A 16,956-nucleotide genomic window follows, 5' to 3' on the forward strand; every position below is an offset into this window, starting at 1 on the left:
TGGGGGCCATCACTGTCCTGAGCGGAATGGCGTCCAGGGACCGGGTAGCATGGTCCACCAAGACCAGGATAAACCTGTTGCCCATGGCTTTCTTGGGGTCCAGGGGCCCCACAATCTCAATGCCCACGCATTCAAAGGGGGTACAGACTACAGGGAAAGGTTGGAGAGGGGCCTTGTGCCTCCTCCCACTTTTTCCACTTACATGGCAAGTTTGACAGGTCCTACAAGGAGTATCTGAACTCTTCCGCATCTGGGGCAAATAAAAGTGGGAGACAAGCCTTTCAAAGGTCTTGTTCTGCCCCAGATGACCAGCTAAAGGAACATCATGAGCGAAACCCAGTAGGAAGGTCTGAAGCGCTGGGGTACCACCAGCACACGGTCTGACCCAGGCTCAGCAACCTTAGGCTCACTATACAGGAGACCGTTCTCCCAGTAGATCCAATGTGATCCAGACTAATCACCTGCTGCCAGGTTTGTGGCCTATTGCCTCAAAACCACAAAAAAGGGCACTTCTGCTGCTCTTCACAAAATTCCTCCCTGGAAGGACCCCTTCTTGCTACCAATGGGTCAGCTCATTTAGGTTCCCCCGTTCAGAAACTTGGTCCCCCGTTGTTTCCAGGGCATCCCCATCAAGGTCTGCCTCCTCCTGGACAGTGGGAACAATGGGGGCTGTTTTGCCGCGTCCCCTACCTCTGCTCTTTAAGGCAGGTCCATGGGCCATACTTTCAGGCTCCAGGGTCTCTTGAATACCCTTAGCTGCCATAGACCGAGTGGTCACACACTCCCACTCAGGCAGACCCAACATCTCTAAATGAGCCTTCTTCTCCAACTTAACCAAAGGGGAGCTTTCCAAATCATTGCCTAACAGACAATCAACAGGCATGGCTGGCCTCAAAGCTACTTGAAGAGTACCAGAGATCCCCCTACTCAAAGGAAACTTGAGCCACTTTGCAATGTCTCTCTGTGTTGTCAGCGACAACAACTGGGAAGAATGCATTGGAGACCACCTGCTCTTCAGACACCAAGTGACACTTGACAGCTGTGACACTGGCTCCGGTGTCTCTCAGAGCATCCACTCTATGGCCATTGATGGTCACCCACTGCCAGTATTTTTTAGTGTTATCAGGCAGCTGAGTTCTAGGGACCATCTCAAAGTCTCCTAATGAGACAAGGGACATTTCTGCGAGACCCCACCCACCTTGGGCACCGATCTCCTCCCTACCCAGGGCTACAATGGCTATCTGACCGGGGTGCACGGGGTGGCACATACTGAACCTTTTGGGGACACTAGGGATCATACAAACGGTGTCCCACCTGCTTACACTGAAAGCAGGTAACAGGCCCCCTATGAAAAGATTTACCTGTCGGGGGTCCGGACTTCTTCTCAGGGGGAGGCTGGGAACCCTTACCTTGGTTCCCTTGCAAATTAATTTGGTGCCCTTTCTGGAACTCACTCTGTTTACCCTTGTCCCCCCTATTCTTCTGCTGGGGACCCTGCCCACCTTTGGCAGAGTCTCCCACAAGAACCTTGTGGACCCTGGTACTGACCGAGCGGTCAGCCTCTTCAGAAAGCTTCCTAGGGTTAGTCAACTTGCTATCAATAAGGTGCTGCCGTAGATTTGGAAAACAATTAGCAGGCGAGTGCTCCCTAGCAATCAAATCATAGAGAGCTATAAAATTATCGACATTGCTACCCCTCACCCAACCATCCATAGCTCTGCAAAAGAAAGACACATATTCTACCCAAGGGGTTCCCTCCAACTTCTAACAATTCCTGAACCTCTGTCTATAGAGTTCTGGAGTTACACCATACCTTGTCGTCAGTGCTCCCTTCATGTGGGCACAAGACATCCTATTCTCACTGGGCAGGTCTAACAAAGTATCCCTACCTTCAGTTAAAAAGCAGCCCCACAACCCCGCTCCCCAATCCTTCTCAGGGACCCGGTGGGCCAACATTGCTATCTCATAGGCTGCAAACCACTGCCCAATATCCTCACTTTTGTGGAAATCTTTGATGACATTATTGGGAATATGTACCCTGCCTTCTGAAGGCACAGATGGTGCGCTGCCACCAGAAGGATTGATCTCTAAGCCCTTGACCTTGATTTCTAACTCCATTAACATCTGCTCATGTTCCATTCTCATTCTCTCTTTTTCCATAGACAACCTGTTATTCTCTTTTTCCCTCTGACTCTCCATTTTAAGTTTAGCCAACTCCATCTTGAGTGCCCTATTTCTCTCTGTCTTCCAACTCTCTGGGGGACAGGTCTTTGGAAGAGATACTGCTGCCAGGTGGAGATACTCCCCCTCCCCTGGCTGAAAACACTGGCCTCTCAATGGGCCCATCTGCATCCCTCAACTGGCTCCACCACAAGATAAGGGGCATTTCTGGTTTCTACCCAGGCCCTCAGCGCCTTCTGGTAGTCATTCTTTTTAGAAATGCCTGGTGTAGCAACTTACAATTTCTTGCTGAGATGCTTGAGCTGTTTCAAAGTGTAGGCTTCCAACCTCTCTTCCTCAAACTCAAAATCCATAAATGCAACAGATGCTGGTTTACTCATGGTAGCAGGAATTGGGAGTTTTCAGGAAAAACCAAGTCCAAAGAAAAAGATTCTAAAAAATAAATATGTGGTCGCGATTGGTCTGCACTCAGTGGTAGTGTACACCAATCAGGGTATATGAAACACAAATGCAAAGTCCAAATCCTCACCGCTGACCACCAATGCTAGATCTGGGGGTCTCTAGTTGGCAATGGTATTCACCTTTGTCCAAATAGAGACCCTTTCTTCTAAGTCAGGATAAGGGGATTACACTCCTTAATAACCCCTGCTCACCCCCTTGGTAGCTTGGCACGAGCAGACAGGCTTATCTCAGAGGCAGTGTGTTAAGCATTTGTGAATATACACAATAATACAGTGAAAACACTACAGATGGACACAACACAGGTATTATAAAAATAAGTATATTTTATACAGACATAAACACAAGACCATAAACGACTAAAATACACAATACTACACTAAAGATTGCTTTAAAGATGATAAAAGTTACTTAGTTCAAGTTGATGATAAATGCGACAAAGTTCTCAACAAAGTACCTGGATGCATAACGCGAAGGAAACAAAAGGCTCACAAAAGGGGAGATGCGTTGGTTCCGTGATCCGGGGGAAATGATGCGTCGTGCCTCAATGCTTGTGCAGAGTAGGGGATGCGTTGTGATCCTTACCGGTGCAGAGATGATGCGTAGATTCTCGGCCTGCGGGCCCGTTGCGATGCGCAAGATGATGCGATGCAATGATCTGGTTGCGCTGCGAGAAGATCGCGCCCTTGATGCGACGATGCTATGACGCTGCGATGATGATGCGTAGGCGCCCTGGCAGCCTTGCAACGACTCTGTACTTTGGAGCCGCGACAAGCCCTGCGGCATGCTTCTCCGGTGATGCGACAGCACGCAGCTTCGATGAACACACGCTTCTAGGGAGAAGCGGCAAAGGCTCGCACCTCCGGCGATGCGACTATTTCAGCTGCGGCGGCGATACGCTTACTCTCGATGCGTCGCGCTTCCAGCGACACGCAAATGTCTGTAGATAGAATTCCCAGCAAGGAAATTCAGAGGTGAGCTGGAGATGAAGTCTTTGGCCCCTGAGACTTCAGCAGGAGGCAAGCACAGTTCAAGCCCTTGGAGAATATTCTGAAGATGATTAAAGTCCTTAAAAAGTTCCTTCTCAGCTCCCAGGCGCCACGATCGCTGGGCCCTCCCCGGTCCGTCATCTCGTGGAACGTCAACGGGCTGGGGCACAAGATTAAAAGGGGATTGGTTCTGCAAAAGGGCCCCATGGTTGCTTTGCTCCAAGAAACACATTTAGCGGGAACGGCCTGTAAAGCACTAGACCGTTGGGGGTTTAAAATGGTTGCCCACGCCGAGTTCACATCGGGATCCCGAGGGCTCAGCATATTGATACATAAGAGCTCTCCGTTGGTGGTCAAGAAAACTTGGACTGATGACCAGGGCCAATTCACCGCAATGACCTGCCAATGGGAGGGACGACTGTACAACATGGTCTCAGTATATGTCCCCCCGAAACTTCACCAGACAGCCTTCCAGGACCTTGGGAAACTCCTACTTGACCTTCCTGAGGGAGAACTGATTATAGGTGGGGATCTCAATACAGTACTAGACGCTACAATGGACCGCAAACCGGCCAGAGAGGCAAACAGATGCAACCAAGTCCTTAGGGAATTCATAGATGCTATGGAACTGACTGACATCTGGAGACTTAAACACCCTACTGAAAACCAGTACACCTTTCACTCAGGGTCACATAACAGTCTCTCCACATAGATTATATTCTGACGTTAGCGATAACCCCGGAACGTGTCAGTGCGGTTCAGCACTTACCAAGAGGTATTTCCGACCACTCCCCTATTCAAATTACGTACACTACACAGCTCCCCCGAAGGCAGAGAATCTATCCACTCTACCCAGAATACCTGAAGAATCATAAGATTTCCAAGGCTCTAGTAAAATCTACTGAACAGTACTTTACGGAGAATACGCTAACCGTAGACTCTTCATGCATTTTATGGGAGGCGTACAAATGAGTAATTAGGGGTCAAGCCATCTCAACCATCACCCGACACCAACAGGAACACAGGAGGACCCTTGATACCCTAGAGGAAGCAGTACAGAGAGCGGAGGTCGCCCATACTATGCATCCCAATGACATCACTGCACAAACCCTGACACTAGAGTCCCAAGAATTTAGAGGCTATGCAGAGGAAATGCCAAAACCAGACCCACTAACACTCTACATAGAATATACGAACTGGGAGACAAGACAGGGAAAATGCTTGCATGGCTGGAGAAGAGGGAGAGGGCAGAGAGGTGGATTGCCCAGCTAACGTTAGAGGACGGTACTACCACAACAGATCCCCAACTCATAGTGGAGGAGCTAGCAGCACACTTCAAAAGGGTATACACACCGCGCGCCACAGCTACGGTGGATGACAGCATACAATTCCTACACAATATACCAATGGCCACACTGCCACTAGAAGACATGCATACACTTGAAGCAGACTTCACGGCTGAGGAACTAGGGAAGGCACTGACAGGTCCCATTGCTTTCCCCGTGTGAAGTGCTAACGGCCTACCAGTAGAACTATACAAAGGGGCGTGGCCAAAATGGCGACGTGCCAGAGCTCCCGCCGACAGCCTGAATTAGCACCGGCTTTAGGCCCCTGAAAGAAATGATCGGCGCCCGGTCTGTGAGGGTGCACCCCCGTGTACACGGGGAACAACAAGAGATCGTTGGTCGGCGAATTGGAGCGGATTGGTCCGGCCGCCACCGAGCAAGGGAAGTGAAGGCCGAGGTGTGTGGCGAGCTCCGTGGAGCGGAGAAGCGGCCTATCCGAGCGACTGCCAGGGAGGCGGACCGGAGTCCCCGACGTGAACGGGGGACCATGCAGAGGGACCTGCTGATGGGACCCGCGACCGGGCGCCGAATTCCGGCCGCAGAGGTGTCGGCGCCCCTGCTGCCCGCCATCTTAGGTGTGGTGGAGGTGCGGGAGACGAAACGGCGGGGATCACGCCGGGGAAGAGGCGTGGGCGCCGGCTGGTGTCCCAGCGGTGGAGAGGCAGCTCGCGGCGGGGTCCCGGTGGACAGTGAGCCCACGACTGCGGTGCGGACACTTCTGTGACATGAGCGAGGTGAGCCGTCATTTTGAAGCGGGCGGTCCGGAGCCCTTCGGCCACGGGGGGACTGACAGACTTAAGGTGCCCCGGATTGCTCGCGACCCCGGGCTGGAGAGAGTGGCCCGCGGGCGGCTGGAGCTAGAGAGGAGAGACAGGAAGCAAGTAAAGGGGGCTCCCTAGCAGGGACCAGCCCCGGCGGCTAGGGCAAAGGATAGAAGCTGTCCCCCCGGGGCCTAGAGGGATCGACTTCAACTGCCCGTGGCTGGGACCTTGAGGGAGGTCGGAAATGCGGCTGCCTGGAGGCTGCAGGACCGCGAGTGGCGGCCTGGAGGGCCAGGGAAGCTGAACAACTGTGGAGGCGCCTGGGGTTGTCCCGAGCAGAAGATCGTACGGGCCCACATCCGCGGGCCGGCCATCCTGAGAGCGGACGGCGGTGGATCACTCGCCGCATCAGTGGTACGGAGAGAGCAGGAGAGGGTCTACATCGCCCGGGGGACCTAAAAGGCTGGTGGCAGGGATATAGCGGAGCCGGAGCGTAGCGTGGGTGTCTGGCTCTGCCCAGAAGTGCTGGGGTTAGGGTCCTCAAGCAGACCAAAGGTCAGTGAGGGCCAGAGAGGGTGGTCATTCACCAGAGCATTGGAAGAGCGGAAGGAACCAGACGCGCTGTGGAGAGTGGCAGTCGTGACTTTAGGAGGCGGTGAGGCCCTTCTCCTGAAGTGGGGTGAAGACAGCGGCGAGTGTTGAGGAATCGTCGTAGCGAGTCCCGGAGGGGCCAGAGGCGTGAGGGGAGGCTACCCCACAGTACGCACACAGGGGTGATCCTAGCAGGCCCGCGATGTCTGCAGCCAGAAACCGGAAGGAGAGGACGGTCATGGACCTCTTCGCGTCGACCCAGGTGAAACCCCCAGCCAAAGACACGGCATCCGGATCCCCAAAGCCAGTTATGGAGCTTTCGGAAGGCAAAGACCTGATAACAAAGGCCTTCCTGGAGTCCCTCTTCTCTGCCTTACGCGAGGACATCCAATCCCTGAAGAAGGAGTTCACAGACGAGATTAAGGAAGTCCGTAGAGACATGGATGGTATTGGGGAAAGAGTTGCGGACCTCGAAACTAAAACTCCAGGGACTTAGAGATAGAGGGACTGCGCCAAGAGGTGGGCCGCCTTCATGACCAACATGTGGACTTGCAGGCTCATATGGAAGACCTTGAGAACCGCTCCCGGCGCCATAATGTCCGCATCTGGGGAGTGACCTTGGCGGAGGACACCAAAGACCTACTGGGTTTCACTAATGGGCTCTTCAATCACATTTTAGGGCGCTCACCAAAGTAAGAGATAAGGATTGACCGGGTTCATAGAGTGGGCCCGCCGCGCACAACTAAGGGCCCCCCGCCTGATATCCTGGCGTGTGTACAGGACTTCCGCACCAATGAGGAGATTCTGCAAAAAGCCAGACATCTGCACCCCCTCTCCTACAAGGGACAAACTCTGATCTTATATCAGGACTTGTCTGCCATTACATTGCAGAAGCGACAACTCTTCAGACCGGTCACGGCCTTTCTGCAACAGCAAAAAATGTCTTACAGTTGGGGACACCCCTTCCAACTGCTGTTCAAGAAGGACAAGCTGAGATCCCTGACAAAAACTTGCAGGCTGTTGGGTATCGACCCTCCGGAGGAGATAGACGGGGAAACTGATCCCACACCGGATAGAGACGATGGACGGCCTAAATGGCAGCAACAATGCAAGAGACGCCGAGTCAACAAGCCTCCCGCTGCGGCAATCGAAGAAGGGCAGCGAGCTGCCTTGGCAGCGGTATCCTCCACGCCGGAAGCGGTCCAGCCCGAATGAGAGCCGAATCATGCCCCGTACTGAATGGGCGGGTTTGGTAGAAATGGCCCTGCTGTCGGCGGGGGACCGGGACTTGTGAGTGAGGTGCAGTCGATCTTCCCTGAGGTGACACTTTACCACTCATCTTCGGATGATGGACATTGACTACGAGTCCTCCAAAGGGGGGACAGTTGTATTTGTTTTGATTTATGGTTGGGTGGGTAGTTGTCCTTTTAGGTATGTGTACGACACACCATGTAATTGTGAGTTACACAGATGTGTATTTGTGTGCCTTGTGTATGGTTGCTGTTAGACCTGGGATTTCTGGTTGGCTAAGGCTTACGCCATAGCCAGGCAGAAACCACCATTCTAGTCAGGGCAAGGGAGTCACATGCCAAGATAACCCCTGCTCACCCCCTTGGTAGCTTGACACGAGCAGACAGGCTTATCCCGGAGGCAATGTGTAAAGCATTTGCGCATGCACAGAACAGCAACAACATCCTAGGCACACCACAAAAGGAACTCCACACAAGGTTATATAATAATAACTTTTGTATTGTCAAAACACATCAGATAGTAATCACACAATATACAGGCAATATTCACAAGGGATTATTTACACCAGGACAGGGCCACGTGAGCCACTGTCAGAATCAGCACTTAGTAGAACTAGCACTTGGAATAAATGTCACACCAAATAATTATAGATCACAACCAGTAACCACTGGTAACAGGTAGGTGCACACTACGCAATACTTACAACCATAGGCATAGATCACGCATTGACACATAACCTCTCTAGTATAAACTATACTAGGCAAAACAGCCTCCTAAACATGAACACAGTTAGAGGTATCATAATGGCATTGCACATTACGCATAACTCACATTTAGGCCTAACCAGTAAAAGTACAGTAGGGAATCTCCACACTAGTCTAAACACATTAAACCCTCCCCCTAAGAATAACTCACATTTAGGGGCGTAACTCACAGAGTGAAAACATCTCACTAGCATAAACCTACATAGGTAAAATAACCTCATAATCATAAACCACAGTTTAGAGGTATAAAACACAGGGTGCGTAAAACATACTAAATGCATTACATTTCCTAGCACCCCATCACTTAGCATATAAATCACATTAGGCAATTACCATCATAAACATGGTAACATCACATTGCGCAAAAATCACATACCAGCCCCCTGGCCAATTGGCCATCTAAGAAGGGGCTCAACTGCCCTGTGTCCAGAATGTCAGGGCGCGCTGCCAATGCAGCGCCAGTCAGGAGTGCGCCACCGGCGCAAACCTAAACGTTGCAGCTGCCCACTAATTGCTGGGCAGCTGGGAACAATCACAGGGCCTAAACATTGCATCTGGCACTAAGTGCTGCGCAGCTGTAGAAGGCCTGGCATCTCTGTGCCACTTCTGTCCCTAAACGGTGCAGCTGCCCACTACTTGCTGGGCAGCTGTAAATCAACAAAACTGCGCCAGGGCCCTCACTGGCCCTAGAACAAAACTGCGCCAAGCTGAGCCATCTGGCTCTGAAATACACATTGCGCACTTTGAGCCCTCTGACACTGGGACTCACTGGGGCCCTCAGGGGCAAGGAGCACGGGCCCCTCTGGCCCTCGGGACCCCCCACTGGGGCCCTTTAGATAATTGAGGCCACGTTAGAGCCACGGGGCTCTGAGAAATAAAATGAGGCAAACGTGGGCCCTGAAACACTTGGGGCCTCGTTGGAGCCTGCAGGTTCTGACATAATTGTGCCCCAATCGTTGGAGCCTTCTAGGCTCTAGGAGCAATGAGGGGGGGCTAACAACAGCAGAGGGGACCCGGCATCACCCCCCTACACAACCAAGCCTGGGCCCCTCTGGGCTCCCAGAAACAATGGGGGCTTCTGGCGGAGTCATTCTGGCTCCGGAAAAGTTGGGGTGGCCCACTGCCATCCGTGGCAACCCTAGCTGCCCCACCGTCACCGTGCCCCAACAGTAGCCACTCCGGAGCCTCCCCCCAGCCCTTCTCACTTACCGGGCTGCTTTTCTCGTGGGGGCTCCTCTCGGCGGCGGGACTCCTTTCTGGGTGCGGGCACTCCCGCGGCAATACTCCTCTCCCTGTTGGCGGCCCCGGGGCTCTCCATAACTCACCGGAGCCCCGGGCCGCGAGACAACATCTCTCGGTCAGCACTGCCTGCGGCAGATCCTGCGGGGACCCGCGGGCGAGCCCCCATCTATTTTCAGGGACTCTCACTCTCGGCGCGATGGGCAGCATCTCCAGTCTCCCTCTTCACACGGGAGACCGGCAAAACTGCCACAGGCTTCCCCCAGGCACAGGGGAAGCGGAAATCATGCACACCAAGCCCCGCCCCTAGTCAAGCGGCCGCGGGCCGGACTTCCGTGTTTGGCGGCATTCTCCTCGGTGCCGCGGAAGTGATTCCACTCGAGGGCACAAAATGAGGGGTGGGCACCTTCGATAAATTAACAATTAATTACGGCAGTGTCCCTGGCGGGGTGGGCACCCGCCAGGGGGTCAAATAAAGGGGCAGAAAACGGCTCCCAATGCGGCGAAGTGCAGTGTGGGCACCTGCCTCCTTAAATCAAAACCAAAGGGCAAATCAAGCGCTCCCAGGCGCTAGTAGACCAAATACAGCACTCTCAAGCGCTAGGGGCCAAATAAAACGCTCCCGGCGCTAGGGCACCACAAACACCCAAAGTAGCAGAAAAAGTCCTGGGGCAAAGAAGGTGGAGCACAGCAGCTCCCAACAAAGAAAAGTCCTCCAGCTCCCCCAGGAAAGGCAGAGGGGTACCACAGGGAGAGAGCTTTCCAAGCATCCAGGATATCCAGGGGCTGGGCAGGGCCCAGGGAGGCAAGCCTTCCCCTGGGCCCCAGCAGCAGCACGCCCCTGGTAGATTCCAGTCAGAAACAAGAACACTGACATGGGGTCACAGCCCCTCATTTATACAGCAAAATCCTTTGTTGTACAAGGTGCAGGCAAGGGAGAACCAGCTACAACTGGTTATGGGGAACTCCCTTTCACTGGCCAGGCTAGGGACATCAGACGCACCACAGGGGGTGGAGCCAGCATTGTGGAGGGAAAACCCAGCCCAATTCAGGTCCCAGGTGTACCCCTCCCTCACATCAGCATGCTAATCTCTCCATTCACCACCGGGGCAGACCCATCCTGACTCCTGGAGCCAGGCTCACCAGCCAGCTCCAGCCAATCACACGCCAGACACAAATTACACAAACATGCCAACTTCTAGAAGTGGCACTTCCACACTACACACAATCACGCCGCGTACATCATTGCTCAGCATTCAATCTCACGAGTTCGCACACACCAAACTCGATCCTGCACTCCCCACACATCAGGAACTACCATGGTCACACATATTTCCCATGCATTCCTATGGGAGGGCAGGTCACTCTCACCACACACACAGAGAGCGCACGCACTTTACACTGGAACACAGTGAAAAAGTGCGCAGAGACCTAAAATCACTAACACCAGGTTACTGAAACAGGCTAGGAAAAAGCAAAAAGTTTCGGGGTGAACCTGCCAAAAAGGGCCGGGTCCAACAGTTGCCTTCTAGAGGACATGGAGTTTTCCCCTTGTTACCTTTCTAGTCATAACTTCTTTCATGTAGTATCATTTTGCAGCACAGTATTCAAAGTTGGAGGGTTTATAGCTTTCCCGTTCAGGTCTTGCCAGGCAGAGTCTTGGTGGAGGAAAGGCCAAACTGGTTTTGTTCCTTGACTATCCAATGTATCCTATGCTGGGAGCTCTCTGGATGGCAGGGAGAGACCAATGAGGGTCTCCACAGTACCTCTTGGAGTATGCAATCTTGTGGCCAGAAGGGGCAAGCTCCCACTGCTTCTTCCTGGGGAAAGATCAGGAAGCCCTTTGATTCTCTCCAGCTCCCAGTTACTGCCACTAACCTAGATAAGAACTGTTACTCCTATTTGTCAAAAATTTCGGGGCACCGAAACAGTGTTTCACCCCAGACTGGGAGAACGTTTAAGACTATGGAGAACGCACTGCTGCTGTGACCGGCTCTGTAGGAAAAGGGCACCTTTGAATGTGGAGAGGCAGTGGCCCCTGACTAGGAGAAGAAGAATAATACCCAGTGCACTGAAGCCTGCCTAGAGGTCATCTGGAGGAAGTGACGTGCCCAGGAGTCACAAGGTCATTCAAATCCAGCTGGTTTGTCTCACACTAAAACATCTACTTGCAAGAGGGCAGAGTGCCTGAACAAGCAAGTGTGGTAAGGTTGCACCACCCTCATTTTGCGAGAGCCCGCCCCCCAAGTATTTGTGGGACAGGCTACCACCAAGTCCATTCCACAAATCAACATTCTCAGCTGTCTCACTCAAACTCATTGGGTTTTCCAAGCTGGCAACCAGTCCACATGAGAATCTAAAACAAACCGCAGAGGTAACAGACCCTTCCTTGATATATCCTAATACGAAGTTCGGCATATTAAATTGACTCTGAACTGTAAACAAACATATAGTAAGAGAACTCCCACCTGAAGTTTTCCGACAGTAACCACGATTCCCAACTTTCACCCATAGGATAAAATTGCCCGTAAGCCCCAGTATCATTTCCACTGTAGCGACGTGTTGCCTAAGAACCGTTTGAGTGGTAGGCAGGCCCCAGTTTGATGACTAGAGCCTTTTGTTTAGTGTTGGTTTAATATATATGGGGGCATATGTAGGTAATTTTTGTTTTGCGATTCTCAAATTGCGATTTTTTGAGAATCGCAATTAGAGAATCGCAAAACGAAATGTAGGTAGAATAGCACTTTTTTTTGCGAATCCCAATTATTCCTTATTTTCTAATCGCAAATAGAGATTCGCAAATAAGGAATACCTTCTCATTCATTCCTATGGGCTAGACGTCCCATAGGAATGAATTGGAAGACATTCTCAATTTGCGATTCTCAATTAGAGAATCGCAAATTGAGAATGCAATTTCAGGGTTGCAAGGGTGTCAATAGGACACCCTGTTGCACCCTTGAAATTAACATGTGTGCACATGTGGCCCACATAAATGCCCTAAGGGCATGTATGTGACCCACATGGCACTTTGAAAAATGCCAAAAAGTGAATTTTTCAAAGGAATCGGAATTTACCACCAACCTGAAGTTGGTGGTATTTTACGATTCCTTAAGCCACAATTCGCACAACTTGGGTGCTTCCTACAATGCATTTAAGGAATCGCAATTTGCGATTCCTTAAATGCAATTGCAAAATAAGGAATCGCAAATTATGCGATTCCTCATTTTGCATGTGGGTTTTTGTGTGCTACATAGCACACTGCCCTAATTTCGATTGCAAATGCTGAAATTCTGAGAATTTCAGCATTTGCAATCGCAAATGGGTTACCTAAATATGGCCCTTAGTGCTTTATATTTACTATGGCGGCGTACAAAAAGTCTTGCCGTTTAAAAGAAATGGCTCTGATTGGCTACTGCATATAATGAGTGAGATCACGGTGTCTGAGTTTCATATGATTCATCCCTCAAGTGGGCCTTTACTGCTACACCGGGCTACTGTGGAGAGTCAAATATACAAAGGGAATAACCTGTTATCCAGCTGAAGAGTATGAATAAGAGAGGCCATGGGGCTTGAGTGTTCAACTATCGGCCTACCATGGATACGGCTCAGTAGCTGCGGATTGCTTCATAACTGGTCTTCTCTTGAAAGGCGACAAACAACCCTGCGCCCAATGGTCAGAAATCCTATTTTCCTCATTACTCTGATAGCGAAGGTGATACTTTTGCAAAAAGTTACACATCTCCTAATCTGAGCTCCATGCAGAGCAACATTTTACACATAACTGAGGCGTAGTAAAAAAAAATGCGTTACCAGATTCTAAACCAAAATCAACAGAAGACTTTGAAAAATAATCTACAGAATGAAAAATAATCTACAGAATAAAATAATGTTATCAGACTTCGCACTAAATAACTATTAAATAATTATTTGTAAAATGAAACGTGACAAAAATACAAACTTCTGGGTCAAGACAGTGTGAGGTTTGGATCAGGTTGTCGGGTATGGCGAAGATACAACCAAGAGAGGCACTTACTTTATCATACTTGGCTACTATTTCAGCTCGTTCCTGGGCAGCTCGGATCGCCGCATCCTGTTCTGGGTCTGAATCTGTGAATAAAAGTTGGGGATGTTAATCCGCGTTTTGATTTTAATGAAACAAATATGCAAACAATGATTCTGAAAACTCTTATTATAGTTTCAAATGAGTTACAATCTGCCAAGTATCCCACTGTCAACTCAGTTTTACCCAACTACCAAATACGGATTTAGCCCTTCGCAGACCCCTGGACTGGAATACATTCAGCCTGAGGAAGGGGGGCCACCGGCGAGGGATGCTGAGGAGGCAGAGCCTCTGTAATGCTTGACATAGTTCACATTTCTCATAAGTAGGGAAATACCAGTGTCATAGAAACAGAATATATTCAATTAACTGTCACACAATACAAAAACAATGCAGCCAAACAATGTTAAGTTACATTTGAACTGTGTTAAGGCTAAATCAACTCACTTCGCTCCGAAGAATTATATCAAACTAACAACTGTCCTGGATGTTAACTAGTAGGGTCAGGCAGAGGGGGGGAAGGGGGGGGGGGGGGAACAGCCATGGCAGAGGAGAGGGGTTAAGAGTTGAGGAGAAGGAGCAGCGGTACCAGCAACGCTGGGTGCCTGGAAGGCCGATATGGACTGGTGTAGGTACAGGAGAAGACAGTATATGTAGCAAGTGGCTGCCTCCGAACATGGATAGCAATCTGGACTAAGTGGAACGCTTACCGTGGCAATATTTGTGAACCCCCAATTGTCCCCGCCCTAGACGAACCGTTATCGTCTTGATATGTTTGATAAGTGAGCCGCATATCCTACCCTGTGCACCATCATATAATATGTAATTGCTCGACTCGGAAATGTGTGTAACTGCTGCAACCAATGAATAATTGTAAGCGATGCCGAACGCTTCCTTTAATTTAATAAAAACAGTTAAAAAAAAGTCCAGGAAGGGAGTTGGGTGAGTGGGTTATCCCTTACAAGCTTTCAGATCAAGAATTTACATGGTATTATGTAAATATGTATTTATGCAAGTTTCACTTGAGATATGTACATCTTGTTTTGCCGTGATGTAAGGATTCGTCAAACTGTGAACGTTCTACAGAGCACATATGGATGATTTACTTCTGCATCGGTTAAAATATGTCCTTGGAAACAGCCTTTTTGCTTCTGTCCCACTCACAGCGCCTGCCTTACAATGTGCAGCTTTCAGCCAGGGGAGGATGTGAAAGGGCAGACCGAATGCCTTGTGAAGTCTTGTATTTCAAGCCCCACCCTGGAAAAACAAATTCACCCCCACCACTCTCAAAATCTGTGCTCAGCACATCGGATCGCTTCCCTGACGTCCTTCAAATAAGCTACCCCTTCTTCACATGAGTGGATGGTCCAGTGAAAGCATGAACTATTGCAAATGTCTGCACCCACTTTCTATGACAGCCTGCTAAAACATTAAATCACACTAATCCAATAGTCTATATCACTGCAATTATTCTTAGATTCCATCTCAGAATCAGGCATGTGACTCAAAGAGCTTACCCTACATTGCCTTCTATTGAGTCTAAAAGAAAGCAGACTACCACTTTCCTTCAGAACTCAGACAAGCATCAGGTCACCACTAATACCCAATAAATCCCAAAATATCTCGGAAACAAAATATACAACATCCCGTGACCTGATCAATCAAACTTCCTTTTTAGCAATACCAGAGGTAAACATAAAAGCTAAATAAAACACACTGAATTAGAACACATACAATAATTCATCAAAATTCCAATAAATCAGTCAACATCGTTGTTACCACAGAGCAAAAGAAGGGCCTATTTGGAAGGAAATTATGCATACTTTTTCTAGTGTAGACAACTAGCGACAGAAGGATGCAACTCGATAAAGAGACCTCTTCACTGCTCAACAACTGCAAACATCTTAGCCACCCATCTTGGCCCCAAATTTATTTAGTCTTTTCTGGCAGATCTACTCTTAAAATTATGCAGATCTTTCTCTCAAAAGTGGGACTGTGCACATCCCATGCTTGCTGTATGCAGATGATTTAGTTTTGCTAGATTATACCCCTCTGGGTTTACATAGGAAATTGGATTCTCTAGCTGTTTATAGTAAAAGTAATTCTCTGAAGCTAAATATGAAGTAAAAAATAATGGTGTTTGGGAAAGGGACTTCTTAGTTCAAATGGGTCTTAAGTGGTAGATTCTTACAAATATTTGGGACTCACATTTACTAGGAATCTACAGTGGGACGCCCATATGAGGAGTATAAGGACTAGATCTCTGGTACAATCCAATGGTAAGTTCAACCAAGTGTCTGGGGGCCTGTCTTTAGCTCCCTTTATGAAAGCCTACAAAGGGAAAAATCCACCTCTTGTCCAGTATGGAGCTGAAATTCTTGTGCTCGACAATTGTTTTAATTTGGACTTGAAAGAAAGTTCAGTCCATAAGGGCTTATTAAGATTGCTCCAGGGCACAACGGTACAGGGTATCATGAGAGAATTGAATTTGGTTCCTTGGTGCATACTGGCTAATTGCCACATGCTCACGTTTTTAAATAAGGTAGGACAGGATGAAGGTGTTCTAACAATCTATAAATTATGCTAAGAAAAAATCCTTGTCTGCAGAGTGTGTCACGTTTGAAAGATGGCCTCCTATCCTCCGTAAACAGGCTTTGATAAAGTTGATCCAGAAAATGGGTTATATGCAGGATATGACCTACTGTGGTATCTTCCGTTCTGGGGGGAACCCGAGTTATGCCTCCCATCTCTACCCCAGGGTTCGCATTGGGTTTCACCGCCAGCGACATAACCTTAGAATGTCACGGTGGTGAAGATTCTGAGGCGAGCGCCCAGGTGAAAACGCCAGGAGGACAGCTGTGGCTGAGGTCGCTTTTCCTGTTACTTCTTTCAATAAACCTGGTCAGTTACACAACTGGTTCCTGTAGTCGTGTGCGGTTATTACTAATTTAACACTGGCGACAAGGACGGGACATCGGCAAGGAGAAAAGTGAGGAGTGACCTCAACACGCTGGGAGGTAGCCCACGAGGCTGAGATGGTGGCGTTAACCTTCTGAAGCAACACCCTGAGCAGAACCGGTGGCAAAGAAACGGGAAGGGGCTCACCTACCCCACAGCATTTGGTGACCCACAGGTCTTGTGGAGACTCTACTTTTGCAGGCACAGTTGGGGTCGGTAAATAAAGAAGAAAAAAAAAACCTCCTACCTGTAGGGGGGACACCATCACCTGAACACGGAACCCTCGCTGCTGGCCTCAGGGAGGTTTGGACTGGGCGTGCCGGTACTTTGACAGGAACAGACCTTGGGACGGACACC

General features: G+C 49.7%; 1 protein-coding gene across 1 annotated transcript in view; it reads right to left on the reverse strand.

Moving 5' to 3' along the window:
* USP6NL (USP6 N-terminal like) overlaps positions 1 to 16,956 on the reverse strand; it is a 927,917-nt gene that overhangs the window by 582,179 nt on the left and 328,782 nt on the right. Inside the window, exon 2 of the mRNA XM_086918996.1 lies at positions 13,615 to 13,688. Coding sequence (XP_086775122.1) covers positions 13,615 to 13,688 — 74 coding nt within the window. The remainder of the gene's footprint in view (positions 1 to 13,614; positions 13,689 to 16,956) is intronic.

This window comes from Lissotriton vulgaris, chromosome 1_1 (assembly GCF_964263255.1).
Source record: "Lissotriton vulgaris chromosome 1_1, aLisVul1.2, whole genome shotgun sequence".
Classification (NCBI taxonomy): Eukaryota; Metazoa; Chordata; class Amphibia; order Caudata; family Salamandridae; genus Lissotriton; species Lissotriton vulgaris.